Raw genomic sequence first — 15,527 nt, 5'->3', positions numbered from 1 at the left:
ACGCATATACACTCATTGCCATAAAAATTTGCACAACAAGAAAGTTTTGTCAAAACGAAACGAAATTTTACATATGTAAGTACTACTTTGATATAAGTAAGTGATTGGAAAATTAAAGAAAAAAGTACACATAAATGGAAGTTTTAGTACTCCTCTAGCGCGAATAAACGATGCGATACGAGCGGGCATTGAGGCATACAAGCTCCGTATGGTGTCCTGAGACATCTCGTTACATAGTTGCTGTAAACACGCCTCTATTTCGGCCAATGTCGTAGGCTGTCCAACCAAAGAATATGTACTGTTAAGAAGGAAAACTTCGCAGCAGCAGACGTGGCTCCCTTCGAACGAAAAGGGTAACAACTGCTAATGCGTGAAATATCTGTCGCTAAAAAGCGCCAAAGCTAATGTTGAAGTTCAGACAGTTTCGACGGTCACGTTTATCAAGATTTTTAAAGCTGTGACTCCATTTCCCCCCTCATATTGACGGATATAAAATCAGACATCAAACTGCGATATGGGTAATGCAAGTTCAACAGCCAGTGAAAGTTTAACCTAATTTTTTCATTCATCTTAACCCGTGTTCCTTAATTTCCTGTACATATCGCGAAGGAGGAAAATCGCCGCCAGGTCCGGTACATCATAAAGGGGGAAATTTTCGCCAACAGGTTCCGTCGCCAAATCCTTTGGCGAATTTTCCCTCTTCTTTCTAGCGGCGTAGAAGACAAACTGGTTTACATTACGTCTATGGAGCCTTTCCTTCTTTACACAGACATTCTTTGGTCCAACTTGCCATCCCAAATGATCCCAGATATGCTCCATTGGTGACAAATCTGGGAATCGAGCAGGCCAGGTAAGAGTGTTAATGTGGCGGAGGCAGTCCTGTGAGATCCGTGCTGTATATGGCCGAGCAGTCTTGTTGTAAAAGGCTCCTGGGAGCCCTGCCATGAGTGGCAACACATGTGGCTGAAGGATGTCATGGAAGTACCGCTGGCCTATCATTGTGCTGTGGATCAATATTAGGGGTGACCTTATATCGTAAGCAATGGCACCCCATACCATCACACCAACTGTGGGAACGGTGTGTCACTGTAAAGTGAAGGTAGGATTGAGGCGTTCACCACGGGGCCTCCACACACGAACACGATTGTGATCACTGGTCAAATTGAATCTAGATTCGTCGCTGAAGACGACCTGGTTCCATTCCGTTAAAAGTCCAATCCTGTCGTGCGCGACACCACTCCCAACGGAGGCGTCGGTGCGTGGGTGTCATGTGTAGCACCACGTAATGGGCGCCGCGATGTCCTTCAACCAGGCGTCTTGCGATGGTTCAGGAAGACTCAGATGCCGATAATGAAGCTGCTGCCTATGTCTGGATAGCGGCCAATGAGGCAGTCGGCTGTACGCGTACGTGTCGTATGCTATGACGGTCTTCTCAATGACTGGTCTGTCGAGAGCGTTCTGGGCCTGGTCGCCGTGCAAATGACGTTTCTTCTATCGACTGGTTCCAAACCCTCCTCACAGTAAAATCAGAATGGCCTACCTGACGAGCTACTCGCCAAGCTGACCACCCAGCTTAAAAATTTTTAAACTTTCTTCACTGAGAAACCACTTTTTGTTTGAAATCTCAGGATAATATTTCGAACGATACCTCTTTCTTTACTTAACACACTGAATATAACGAATATTATAAAAATGGTTTCTCAAAAATACAATAAAAGTTTATGTAAATAAATACTATAATTATGTTATAGTATTTATTTACACTACTATAAATTATGTTTAAAACAGAACAAAAATTCCAAGGAAACAAAGAATTCCTTTTTCATCTATCTGTACCTAAATCTGAAAACGTTTTAGCAAACTGACCATACTAACTGCAAATACTGAATACTTCGATAAATATTTTTGGCGTTGGTGTATTTAATTATGGCAAAGCACACGAGGGCTATCTGCCTAAGGGGTGGGATGCTTTCGTGAAGGCCACCAGGGGCCGAGCGGTCGCTGAACACTGGTAGTTCGGTCCGAGGTTCGAATACCGCGAACGGGCTGGCTGCATGCCAGCCCGTTCCCGTGTTTTTCCCCATGTGTAACGTGTATACGAGCCAGTTTCCCTTAGAAAGTCCTCCATGAAGGCATCCCTCCCCTTAGGCAGATAGCCCTAGTAGCCTCCCTTTAGGCAGATAGCCCTGCTTTGCTATAATTAAATACACACACGCCTTCGTGAAGGACTTTCTACGGGAAACTGGCTCGTATACACGTTACACATGGGGAAAACCACGAAAATGCCCATGCAGCCAGCCTGTTCGCGGGATTCGAACCTCGGATCGAACTACAAGTGTTCAGCGACTTTACCGCTCGGCCGCTGGTGGGCTTGATAAACATTTTTTTAAAATATGTTTATGAAATATGAAAATAAAAAATCTGATATGTACACCACATGGCTTCCTTGTACGGAATATTAAATTATATGCATTTTTTCCTGCATTTCATTTAAAATTATTGAATTGAATTAAATCTGCTTTGCCAATAGCGCAAAAACCACAATAGAATAAATACGCTTTTTAAAATTCAATATATTTATTTACCATAGCGATACTCTGGCGCTATGTTCACTTAACAGCGTTACACCTCATTCATTTTATATATCAGAATGCACAAAAAATTATATCATCTGAAGAATTATCTAATCGTTGCCACATGTTCTATTCAAATACTATAATAAACGATGTATGAAAAAATTAAACAAATAAAAAATAAACAGCTTTTCACAGACGATTCAGCGCTACTTACCTAACGCGCATGCACTACTCGTATAGTCTCCTCTGCCCGTATCAGACTGGAGAGAGCAGTTTTTACAAATGTGAAACACTTAGTTCCGCGAATTTCATTAGAGATGTATTTCTCATTCAATTAATTCAGTTCTCGCTTCGCGACAAGGCAAAAATAATAACACAAAATATCTTCATTAAAAATTTAAAGATACAGAAAAATATAAAACACCAAATACAGTTAAAAAATTTTACAATTAAAACTGCAGTTTCTACGCAAAAACAAGTAATTCGGCAAACGAGCAAGAACGAGATTTTTCGGTGCACAAAACTGAAAGTATACTTTCGATCTCATTCGGTAAAAAGACATTGAAGGCGTAGAAACTTATTTAATTTGTTGTAGACTCTATGCTTAGTTAATATATGGGATAATTTAATAACTTAACGTAATTTTCGGAAGAAAGGCCGCATCAGCGTAAACGCCGCACTCGAGAAAAATGGCCGGAAAAAAATTAAAATTACACAGAAACGCCGCAATAGATTTAATTGCGCGTGACATCGTCGAGGGCCGTATAGATGCAAAATCTCAACTTATGTCCTGATATATGACATATAAAGTAAGAAAAATGCATGAAATGAAATCATAACTCAAAAATAAATTAAAGGTAAGAAATGTTGAAAATATATGTTCACGAATATACTTATATTTACCCACTAAAGAAATCCATATTTGTAATACTCAGACTATATTATAAAAAATATTGCAACAACGAACTATTAAATTTAAATTACAAAAGCAAATTTTAAATTTTACTTACAAAAGAAATTAAAGCAAACTATACATCATATGAAGCCATCAAAATCTGATTCTTCACTTTCTGAATTAAAAAGATTTAGTAAATCCTGATCTAAGTCCAAGTCTTTCAGATCGTCATCGTCACATTTATCCTCTTGGTTTACAGTCTCTTTATCTAAAGATATAATTTCAGCTTCTTTGAATCCTGCTATTATTGACGATGTTTTTACCGATTTCCGCGCACTTCCTACACACTTTGCAACTTTTTGATAAGATGCTCTGCAAATTTTACCGCTTTTGGTATACGTATGCAATCCTTCACTCATCCAACACTCCCACCGCTTTCGGACTTCAGCTTTGAAAGATTTATTACCTGACAAATCTAATGGTTGTAAGATTTTTGTCAAACCACCAGGAATTATTGCTATGGTCGTAGACAATTTTTGACATCTGGTTTTCACTGACTCAAGTAAATGAGGACGCATGGAATCCATTATCAATAACCCTTTTGGTTGGAAAAAAGATCCCTTACGACACTGTCAGACTTTTTGTAGCCACTCATGCATGATTGTTTCGCACATCCAGCCGTTCTCGTTTGCACAAATAATTACGTAATTAGGAAAATCTCCCTTCGGAATAGTTTTCCGTTAAAAAATTATCATCGGCTTTAGCTTGTCACCGTTTGCGCCACAAGCTAACGGTGTAAATGACGTTCAAGCTAACACACATGTAAATGACTAACAAGTTAACACACATGTAAATGATGTTCTTTCATGCCCCGTCGTAAGCACAGATACAGTTTTTGCACCAGTTCTGTTTGCAGGAGAGTCGAAAGCTAACGGCGTTTCATCCATATTTATTATCTGTGACCGAAGAAGTTTTCTTTTGTCAATAATATCTGTCACATATTTTAGAAAAGATGCCTTTTTTTATCCTGCCAGTCCATTGGTAATTGTTGCCCGACTGATTTTTTCTTTTCATAAATCTGCTACACCAGCAAGGTCCTCCTTTGAAATCATTTATGTTCATTTGCTTTGCTATAAATTTTGCTTGTAAGCGAATTTTTACAGTCGAAATTGCCATTCCTTTTTTTCGTTGCTCCTTTATCCAGTTTGCAAGGTCGTCCTTTAGATTCGGCCACCTTACAGTACCACTTCTTTTTTGGCTCGTTGTGGCATATTTTTAAGTTTTTCTTTTTCAGTTCTCCGACGTCGAATACATCTCTCGTCCACTTCAAACTCTTGAGCTGCTGCTCTTTTTCCAATTTATTCAGCACGTGAAATTACATTAAACTTAAAACCAGTAGTATAGCTTCTGTGCCGTTTAGGTGCTATTTTCAAAAAATTTCCACTCCCTTTTACTTAAAAACTATCCAACAAGTACTTGTACCCAAACTGATGGGATCTGTATCTGGCAGAATGCCAAGAAAAATCGATTCATGCTGAAGGGAAAATACGTAAGAGTTCGTTATTGCGAGGCAGATGGAGTCGTTTCCGCCTTTGAAAAAAATTGCAGAAAAGGCAGGGATGGGGTAAGGGTGGTTCCTGGAAGATTCTGGAACAACTGAGTGATCTATGTACAATGACAACGCCATCCAAACTATGTACAATGACAAAGTTATTCAAACTATGTAAAATGACAAAGTTATTCAAACTATGCACAATGACCATCGAAGGCAATATTTTATTTTTAGTGCACCTAAACGCCACACCCGCTGAAAATTTAAGTTTTAAACACGTAAACGCCGCGGCGTTTCTTCCGGAAATTACGGTAAATGATAATTCCAGAATGGCATAATTTAATTCGCAATAATAAAAGAAGACGTTAATTTGTTGTTGCGAAGCTTAGTTTAACTAGATTGGCAACAAATCCACTATTCTGCTAGTTATGTACAGTATTATGTATGTATGTTTCAAATGTAAACAAATATAAAAAAAAATTAGGTTCACTTAAACACTTGTTGATAATTCTACAACTATAACATGCAAGTTAACTAATGGCATAAAAACTTAACCCGAAGATAAAAGCAACATAATTCAGTCATCTTTAAATAAAAAAATGCACAATATGCAAACATAAAAGAATAAAGAAACTGAGCTCACTGAGTTGAGTAACAGAGGAGACATATACATATTTATATACTTTTGGTGCAGTCGATTGCTACCAAAATAGGAAGTGCACATCTACATGTTATAGCAGTCTCACACACAAAATTTCAGAATCAGCTTAAAGTTCTGAGTCCGTTTTTGAGTTATGCGAGATACATACATACGTACAGACGCCACAAAAAATTTCTTCTGAATCCATTTTAAATCAGTTTTAGAATTCGTTTGGGGAAAAAGAGTCTTTTATTCTGTCCTTAGGCACAGTTGTCACGCATGCATTCGATAGAGATCAAAATATAAATTTCGTTGAAATATGGTACCCGGAATTTTCCGTGATTACAATACTTCCTGTACTTCGTACAAGGAAGTAAAAATGAATTTGTAGAAAACAGAATTAAAATTTTGGATCGCCCGCTATTTTCGATAAGTTTCATCTAAGAGCTACAATATATTCGTAATCGTCGGAATTTCGGCGATTGTAGATTTTAAATAATTATTTTAAATCTATTAATATGATATATAGACATGGCAAGACAGGAGTTTCACTTATCATTTAGGTCAAATAGAAAAATGCTAACCCTTCAGAAGCTGGTGCAAGAGAAGGTGCAAATGGTGTGGCAGCAGTAGGGTGTCGGAACGTTTAGAATTTAGGAGAGGCATCAGACAATGGAATTTACGGGCATCAAAATTTTTAGAATTTAGGAAAGTGACGAGCAGCAAAATACAGTCAAAAGTCTTTAATCCGGACCTCAAAGCTACAAACTTTCTGCGCATGCGTCAATGCATAATGCTTTCACGCATGCGGATAATAAGTTTACGCATGCGCGTTTAATGTATAACGGACGGTATAAGCTAAGCTAAAATTATCTAATTCAGTTAATGTTGCAGATTGCGTTGTTCCTTAATCTTCTAATTGGATCCGGCTTATTATTTTTTACAGACTATTAGAGCAATTTTATAAAAGTAAATTGAACTTTCGATTATGTCAAAAAGAATTTCCGATTCTGGAGCTACCAAAGGATCTACAAAGAGAAAACATGTTTCGATGTCCATCAAACAAGAAGTGGAATTGATGCAAAAATTGGATAAAGGCATATCCTTTGATTCTCTAATCATTCCGAAATATGTTTATCAATTTCATGCTGCTCTGCGGGGGTTGGGGGGGGGAAGACGAAGCGTGCAATTAACTGGAAGTTGATCTGTGAGCACTATCCTTATCTTCAGGGCAAATGTTTTTATTTTATTCGGCTCATAATTCCTTACTATATGTAATATTTCATCTCGATGTACTCCGTCTTTGATATGATTTAAATCAAATTCCTCGTCATTATAAATATCACGAATACACATTAAATAGTTTTCTGGTTGCAATTTTCTAATTTCGACTATGCGTAATGTATGCTTTACACGCATGCGAGCGTTGAAAGAAATGTTTAATAAAGTAAACAAATAAATATAAAGTTTTTTTTTGTAAATTTTGATACCCTTTGGATCGTAATTGCTCTTTATTTCATAAATTACGGTTTCATATTTTTAATTTTATAATTTCTGCATGCCATCTTATCAGATTTAAACTGATGATCTATAATCCGGAAAAATCGATAATCCGGAATCGCCGAAGTTCCGACGAGTCCGCATTAAAGACTTTTGACTGTATAGTACGCACACAGATTGCACCGGGAGGGGGGAATACCTTGCTTCTCCCACAACTACTCAAGGACCAAAAGTATGATCCTGACCAATAGGAATACGTCAATCATTGCACTGTTATTGGCAAGGTGCGATTGCCTAGCCATCAGCTGTTTGAACATGCAGAAAACTCAGTCAGGAGAAAAATAGCATTTATGGTATGCCTTCTTCCTTCTGTTTTTATATTCTCCATTCCTACATTTTATAAAGGGAATTTCTTTATTATTTTTTTGCCTGGTGGTCGTCCGATTTCTGACTTTGCACTGTATAATTTAAGCAGCCGCAGAAAAAATGGATGTAAAGACTGGCTTCCTGGCATAGATTTAATTTTTTCTTTTTTCTTCTCCCAGAGAATGCCATGCTTACATTGTGCTAACAAGAAGAGAAGTGGAATAAAGAGCATAATAAAAGTCAAAAAAGCCCTTCATGATAACATTGCCAGCTGAGCTGATGCCACTGAACAGCATAAAAAATCATATTACAATTATTTCAGCCTTATGGCAAATGGCATTTTTTTGTATTATTATTTATTCCTTTGGTAAACAAGAATGTTTAATAAAATAATATATATCCAGTATTTTTCCTCTTATATTTTTAACACAAATATCACAATATAATCAGCAATATACAAACACATGCTCATGCAAATAAATTCTGTAGTTTCAGAATTATAATTATGAATAACATATTACTGTCATAATTATACTTATTCATAATAAACTACTTTGTCATTAAATTCATTCAAGACTAAAAGTTTTGATTTTTAATGAAAATAAACAGTTTATGACCTCAAAAATGAGACTATGCAAGATGAGCATTAAAGACTATACAAGATGAGCATTAAAAATATATAATTTCTGTAATATATGCAAGCAAAAAAAAAAAAAAAAAAAAGAAAAAAAAGAAAAAAAAAACTTCTGTAGGCCTCTTAAAGGCGCCATGAAATTAAATAAATATATTTCTTAAAAAAAGATGAGAAAAATTTCGTGTGAAATATGTTAATTTAGACCTTTAAACATAATTGAAATTGCAGTAAACGTCTCGGATTTACGGGGCACATGTGATCACAGCGCCATCTAACGGAATGTCGAAACTCCATTACGAAAAATAGCGCCGATAATTCCACTATATCTTCTAGTACACTATATCCTAGCTGTCCTGTAAAAACAAATGTCCCAAAAACCTCTTTAACATCATCACGAACTATCTACATGCACGTAGCCTCATAGTAGCCAACAACAATGGCCTCACTATCAAGCGGCAGGAAAGAGGGTGTCCACAAGGCTCTTGTGCCGGTCCGTTGCTCTGGATAATCACCTTTAACTCCATACTACAACATGAATGGCCTTTGCACACAGATATTATAGCATACGCCGACGATGTAGCCCTTCTGGTGTCTGGCCGCACAAGAGATGAACTGGAACGGAATGCCACAGAAACCTGCTCGATATTCACGGACCTATGCAATAAACTTAAGTTAACCATCTCTCGGCAAAAGTCCGCAGCCATCGTAATTCCACGTCCTGGCACAAATCCCACAAGACGTCCATGTATAAAGCTACTGGGCAAGAACTTAAAAATAACGAAGACGATTAAATATCTAGGAGTCACTTGGGATCAAAGACTCACCTGGTTACCGCACCTCCAAGAAATACGTACAAAAACATCGACCATCGCAAGGAAAGCCAGGCAATTTCAAGGGAGAAATTGGGGACAAAACCTCCATATCAGGAAACTATTATATCTGACAGTGGCAGAGAGAATAATTCTCTACGCAGCAGTCATATGGGCACAACCAATGAACAGCCGAAAGACCAAGCTACTGACCACAATTCAACGGCCGTTTGCATTAAACATCTGCGGAGGTTATCGCACAACAGCGTCCAGCGCCGCCACGATACTTGCAGGCCTGCTGCCATTACACATAAAGGCAGAGGCAGAGGCTACCTATGTACGAATCACTCATCACAGACAAGAAGCCACATATGCAGGAATTACGTTCAGAACAACAGACTATGAACTCCCTGGCAGTGTGCAACACATCCACCCTGCCATCAAAGGTAGAGGGATCCATGTCAAAATCCAACATCAGCCATCGCACTCCAGACAACGCACTTCCTGTGCGATTACACAACTGTTCACTGATGGATCAAAACATGATCAGGGAGTGGGCTGCGCGTTTGCTCACTACGAACATGGCACACTAGTAAAGGAATGGAAAGGACAGCTCACTAACAGCAATAGTATTTTCCAAGCAGAGGCACTAGCAATATTGAATGCGCTACGACATGCCCTCAACCTTTCCCTTACCAATGCGACTTTTTACACAGATAGCATGTCAGTGCTACACGCACTCAGGGATCATCACCACACTTCACCCATCATCATAGATATACAGCAACTTTTACGCAATAATCATCAAGCCCGCTTTAACATGGTATGGGTAAAAGGACACTCCGACAACGAAGGGAATGACGTCGCAGACCGACTGGCTAATGAGGCTGCCAACAACATCCATGCTCAAACTATAAGTGCCCCTACCCCCGTCTCACACCTCAAGAAAACTCTGCGTAACATCTGTAAAGAAAAGTGGCAAGAAGAATGGAATAGTGGCGACACAGGGAGAAGGACGTATAACTTCCTACCAAAGGTAGACACGGAACGTCTTATAACAATAGCCCCACTGACACAGTACATAACGGGTCATGGCCCATTTCCATCTTATTTTATGCGTCATGGCATCTCAGCATCTGACAATTGTGTCTGTGGCATGCTAGGTTCTCCCGAGCACTATCTATTTGACTGCAGTCTAACAACAAACCACCACTTACCACATCCAACGAATGATAGAACACTTTACTATCGTTTCATAATCAAACACCCGCCAGCTATAAGGAGCATCTGCGCAGTTGTACAGCAAATCAACGCCCTAGGGCAAGACATTTGCGAGCCACAGTAGCATGGTACTGCAGACAATGTACTCAACTATTAGATATTCGCAGTATGTACACATTCTGTAATACACATTCCACATTCAATTTCGAGCCTCGTGTTAACATCTGCTTTCAATAGCCACCAACTTGCAGATATAATGTTACTGACATGTTTATCAGTGTGAAGCACTGGGCACCCAATGGAATGATGTGTTATCGTAAATCGAAATATATAATATCCGTACAATGCACGAATGTAGTGTATGCAACGAAATATGTAATTCATGCAACAGAAGCCCCTAATGAAAGTATGTACATTATGTATTATGGGAACTGAGCATATTTCCGCACAGCACGCTCTACGTGTTTCCATATGTCTTCTATGTGTCATGATATGTATTTTCGTGTGTGTTTCTATGTCCTTATGTTACGTAATTACGAGTGTGTTTTTATGCTTTTACGTTTAATTTTGTATATCTATGTGTTTCAGCTTATATGAATGTTTTAGTGTTTTAATGCTATCCTTTATATTCTTTCTAAGTTACTTTGTGTTATTAACAACGTCCTATGTAAAAACTACCCGACATCTAGCCCCTGTATGGCCATGTAAACTCCTGGTGCAGCCTCACGGGGCTCCAGCGAGTTGCTTCTTCGAGATAGTGGAGGACGTGGGACATATGCCTGTTTACCTATGTTATACGTCAGGCGTCCCCGTCCTCCGTCACCTGTCACCTGTAAAAACAAATGTGTGACGCGGTTTTCATGTCAAAGCGCATGCGCAGACTTTCAGCTTTATGACATCAATGGAGCAAAAACGTCAAAGGGACAAAGAGGATTCAAATAACAAGTCTGATAAGACGACCAAGTTGGCCGTGTGGTAATGTTCAGGTCTTTCATCTCAGAGATGGCGGGTTCGAATCCCGCTCGTGGAGTTATATTTAAAATTCAGGGAAAATAATATTAAATTCCATAAAAATTAATTAAAGGTAATAATTAAAATAATGACGTACTAAATAATTAAAATGCTTATTAAAAAGAATAAATAGTTAAAAATTAATGACGTATTAAATAATTAATCACGTGTTAAATAATTAAAAATAATAAATTAAAAATGGTGTCATTCCAAACACATGGCTCAAGATGCCGTTGCCATAGACATAAACAACAGACATTGTCGTTGGTACAAAAAAATAAAAACTTTCAAAAATAAGGTAGTTGCCACAGAATCAAAACGAAAGTTTGATGACGTCATTCCAATGCGTCCCTTTCGGAAAATCCAAGATGGCGCTGATATCGTCACTTCCGGTTATCACGTGATCCAAGATGGCGGACACCTCGCCGCCTATTGCTTCGGGCGCCGCGCGGTTACCCCCGGTTACTACTAACGTGTCCTTCCATTTAAGTACTTCCTTCTTTCTACCTAATTTGAATATTGCGCGTGCTGGAAATTTGCATTCTGGCAGGGAAATGAGACGAGATTTGATAGGAAAGGGAATTAACATCAAATAACGGGTTATAAAATGAAAATTATCCTTACACGTTCCTTTATGAAAAAGGGGCCAAAGCGCAATCAGTTTCGACGGTACCAACCTGCATGTCACACACATGCTAAACGGTCTAGTTTTCTTTTTTTTTTTTTTTTTTTTTTTTTTTGTGTGTGTGTATAGGGGATAAAAAAATCAATCATTCATAGCATTACTTATTTCTTCCCTTTTTTAGAAAGTAGGAGACGATTTTGAAAATTCGCTTAGGGATAACGGGGATTTCTTGATTAAAATTCCCGTGGTGCCTCACATAAGGAAAGAAATACTTTTCAGGCTTATTTTCGTAGGTGTTCATAGGTTACAGCAAATCGAAAAATATCGTATGAAAATTTCCAAGATTCGTTAAAAACACCACCAACACGAAAACACAAGAAACTCGTGCATTTGACAATTTAATATATTTACGTACACTATATATTATGTATGCAGTCTCATAGTCCTCCCACAGTTCAAATTAGAATAGTACATTTCCTCTCTTTCATTAGAGGTAGAAGATTCAATTAATTCTTGCCTTCTTGTTTATCTACTTTTGGCATTTAGAGAGGTTTCTGGTGTCAAGAATCTTTTAGGATTGTTAGCTTCTCCTTCCTCTTTCCAATAATCTGATAGTACACAAAATTGTCACTGAAAAGATTTGTCATTCTGTCCACGTCAGATTGATTGCCTTTTTTCAGTTTATCAGAAACTCTTGATGGCTGTGATAGACATCAATCCTTTGAGTTTTCTTTCTCCTCAACAGAACCTCTTTTCAAGAAAGTTTAGCAAATCAATTTCGTGCGTATATTTTCTATATCAACACTTCTCCTAAAGAGAAACTAACATAAATTTAGCTCCGCCTTTATAATTCGACCGTCTCAAGCGCAACCCTGGTTAGCATTCTGCCAAAACACATAGACTCGTCCAAAAGGGCCGGTATTACTTGCTGCGACGTGAAAGGTGTTCTCTTCTCTGGAAAGATCTATGCTGGAGGGAAAGAAAGTCCCCATCCTTCCACTCTATTTTGAGAATAATTCGGTCCGAATGGCGCATTCGTGTTTGCGCTCATGGTCGCGGATGAGGCGATCGAACTATACGTATCAACATGGTACGACATTCACGTGTGGGACATTTTTTGTGCTTGTGTGGATTCATTATCCGAGGCATCAGTATTCTTTAACCATTCTATCTTAAATTTCACAACAGTCCCAACGAAAGAGAATAAAACAATTTCTGTCCCAGATTTTCAGCATAAGGAAAGGAATTAAAGGCCACAAATTAGTTGCACCAATTTGTATGTTGAAATGCGAAATGAATTAAAAAATTCAACAAGTCATCATATTTACTCATCACATAAGTTTGTGCACAATGAAAGTCGCGTGATATTTTATATCAGGAGCTGTACGTTCAGCGCAAAGCTGAGGACCTCTGAAAACTATCTTCCAGTGATGATTTTAAAAGCGTGTAATATTGTGTTCTAAAACTTTCTAAATATTTAGAATCATATCTCTTAATTATTAAATGAAGAAATTAATTTTCTTTGCATGTATCCAAAGAGGTATTTACCTCATCTTCATAAGAAACATCAGCGCTTTGATTGAAATTAATAATAAAATAAGAATCATTATTTTGTAAATATATTTATCTTTGTCTCAAAAGTTTCTTCTTTATCATATTCGAAATGAACAATTTATTGTACATAACTAATATATTGTATTGATGAACCAGAGTTATATTTTAACTTACTGCATTACATTTCAAGTGAATGTGTTTTATTGCATCTTTTAATAAAATCTTAAAGGCTTAAATGAGTGTTTCATTACAAAATTTGTACTTTCTAACTTCATTCTACTGAAACGTAAACATTCAGAACTTATTGCGAAGAAAAATTTTTACATATTGTACTTTTTGATTAATTTTCATACCACAGTATTATCTTTGAAAATTTGTTTCCTAGTCCACTGCTAATATATTACTAATTTTCGCTATTTCAATACATTTCGTACGTGACAAAAAACCTCAGTTTAGAAATTTTTTTTTAAATTTAACAACTTGTATTGCACTACTTAGATTGTATACTACTTAGATCAGATAGAAGATAGTAGTAAGCGTAATCATTTTGTTCTAGTATAGACTCAATAATGTGTAAGAAGGGGAAATAGGAGTAACACATCACCCTAACACAAAGAATTTTCTTTATTAAAAGTTCTTTCCTTTGTAAAGATTTGTTTTTATTATGGGAAGCGTCATTTCATCCTTCACCTGATTAAGAAATGCATACCAGTTACGTTTCATGTCACTCTGTTAATATAGGCGCTCCGTACAGCAATTACATCTGTGATGAAAAAATGATGGGTCTCGTAAAAAATCATTCCACTGAGATAAATAAGTTGGTACACATAATACTGATTGAGATAACGTCAAGAAAACGAAGGCTTGTACATTTTTACTTTTTCAGCTAGTTTACTGCCTTTGAATTTATCAGTTAAGCATATATCAACTCGCTTTAAAATCCTTGTATACGACCTATTCTGCTTTAGTCTTTTCTCATTAACGTAATTAAAAGTATGGGTATATATATTAGGAATTTTTTCCACAACAGCTCTCTTTCTGGTAATAACAGGCTGAGAGTAGAAAGCAAGCTTTCAGATTTAGTGCAAGGTATTATAATATCCATATATTACTGTATAATTTCTGTAAGGTATTTTCTTCGTCCTTACTACGTGCCTCTGTGGTGTAATTAAAAAGCATGTTCGGCTAAAACAGGAAGGTAAGGAGTTCAAATCCCGGCGAGGACATTGCATCTTTTTCACATCTCTTGCTCTGGAATTTATTCACGTCAAAAATTATCTTTACATGAATGAAATCAAGGATTTCTCAGAAACCATAAATAATAATTTTATAAATTTGTGTAATCATACGTAACATCGTAACTCATAAATGCAAAGGAAAACGTTAAGAGCACCGTATACGATATAAAATAGCAGCATGAACAATAAAAATGGTGATAATATGTTGCAATGGCCGCCCTGACAGGAAAATGGTTAGGGACTCTGCCTGCCCGAAAACCCCAGGTTCGAATTATGAATAAGGCATGGATGCAATTTGTCCGTCCTTTCATAGAAGGCTAAGGTGTTTCCATAATAAAGACAGCACTACTTCCGGCCTTAGTGACCAACGCCTATAAACGTCTAGAGCCCGCCATTGGGGAAACAAATGTTACAAGGACAGTTCGGGGGGAAAGAACTAAAATAAATTACGGCTTATGAATTTAATATAATATACAGCGTGTCCGAAAGTCTTTCCCTGATTACATAAATTGATAACTCAGGCTAGAAGTAATATACAAATATGAAACTGGTGTCTAATTGTTTACAAACTATCAAAGTTTTTTTTCACACATCAGTAAACTTCCACATGAGCACCCTTGGTAGCACGTAGCATATCTAGGCGATATTCAATTTCCGTCCACACATTAGCCAACATCACTGGAGGGATCGATTCAACGACTGTGGTTATCCGTTGCCGCAGGGTTTCAAGATCTGGTACACGTGTTCGGTAGACCTCGTCCTTGACATAACCCCATAAAAAGAAGTCTAATGGGATTATGTCAGGAGAGCGTGGAGGCCAAACCGTTGGCCCATCACAACCAATTCATCGCCCAGGACAGGTCATATCAAGATAGGCACGGACGTCCAAACCCCAATGAGGCCGTG

The 15,527-nt window shown here is 37.6% G+C and overlaps 1 protein-coding gene across 4 annotated transcripts in view; it reads left to right on the top strand.

The window, feature by feature from the left end:
* The window catches only part of LOC118192402 (KN motif and ankyrin repeat domain-containing protein 2-like), a 68,582-nt gene extending 60,647 nt beyond the window's left edge, over positions 1–7,935 (top strand). For all 4 annotated transcript variants that reach the window (XM_085810977.1, XM_085810976.1, XM_085810975.1 and 1 more), the window contains one exon: positions 7,709–7,935. In XM_085810977.1, the coding sequence (XP_085667103.1) occupies positions 7,709–7,804 (96 nt within the window). In that variant the 3' untranslated portion in view covers positions 7,805–7,935. The remainder of the gene's footprint in view (positions 1–7,708) is intronic.
* Positions 7,936–15,527: the final 7,592 nt, after the last annotated feature.

Source organism: Stegodyphus dumicola, chromosome 2 (assembly GCF_044657685.1).
Source record: "Stegodyphus dumicola isolate Sdum_Otavi_A_Nest chromosome 2, ASM4465768v1".
Lineage (NCBI taxonomy): Eukaryota > Metazoa > Arthropoda > Arachnida > Araneae > Eresidae > Stegodyphus > Stegodyphus dumicola.
The sequence above is the reverse complement of the archived record's forward strand: the minus strand, read 5'-3'. Positions and strand labels throughout refer to the sequence as shown.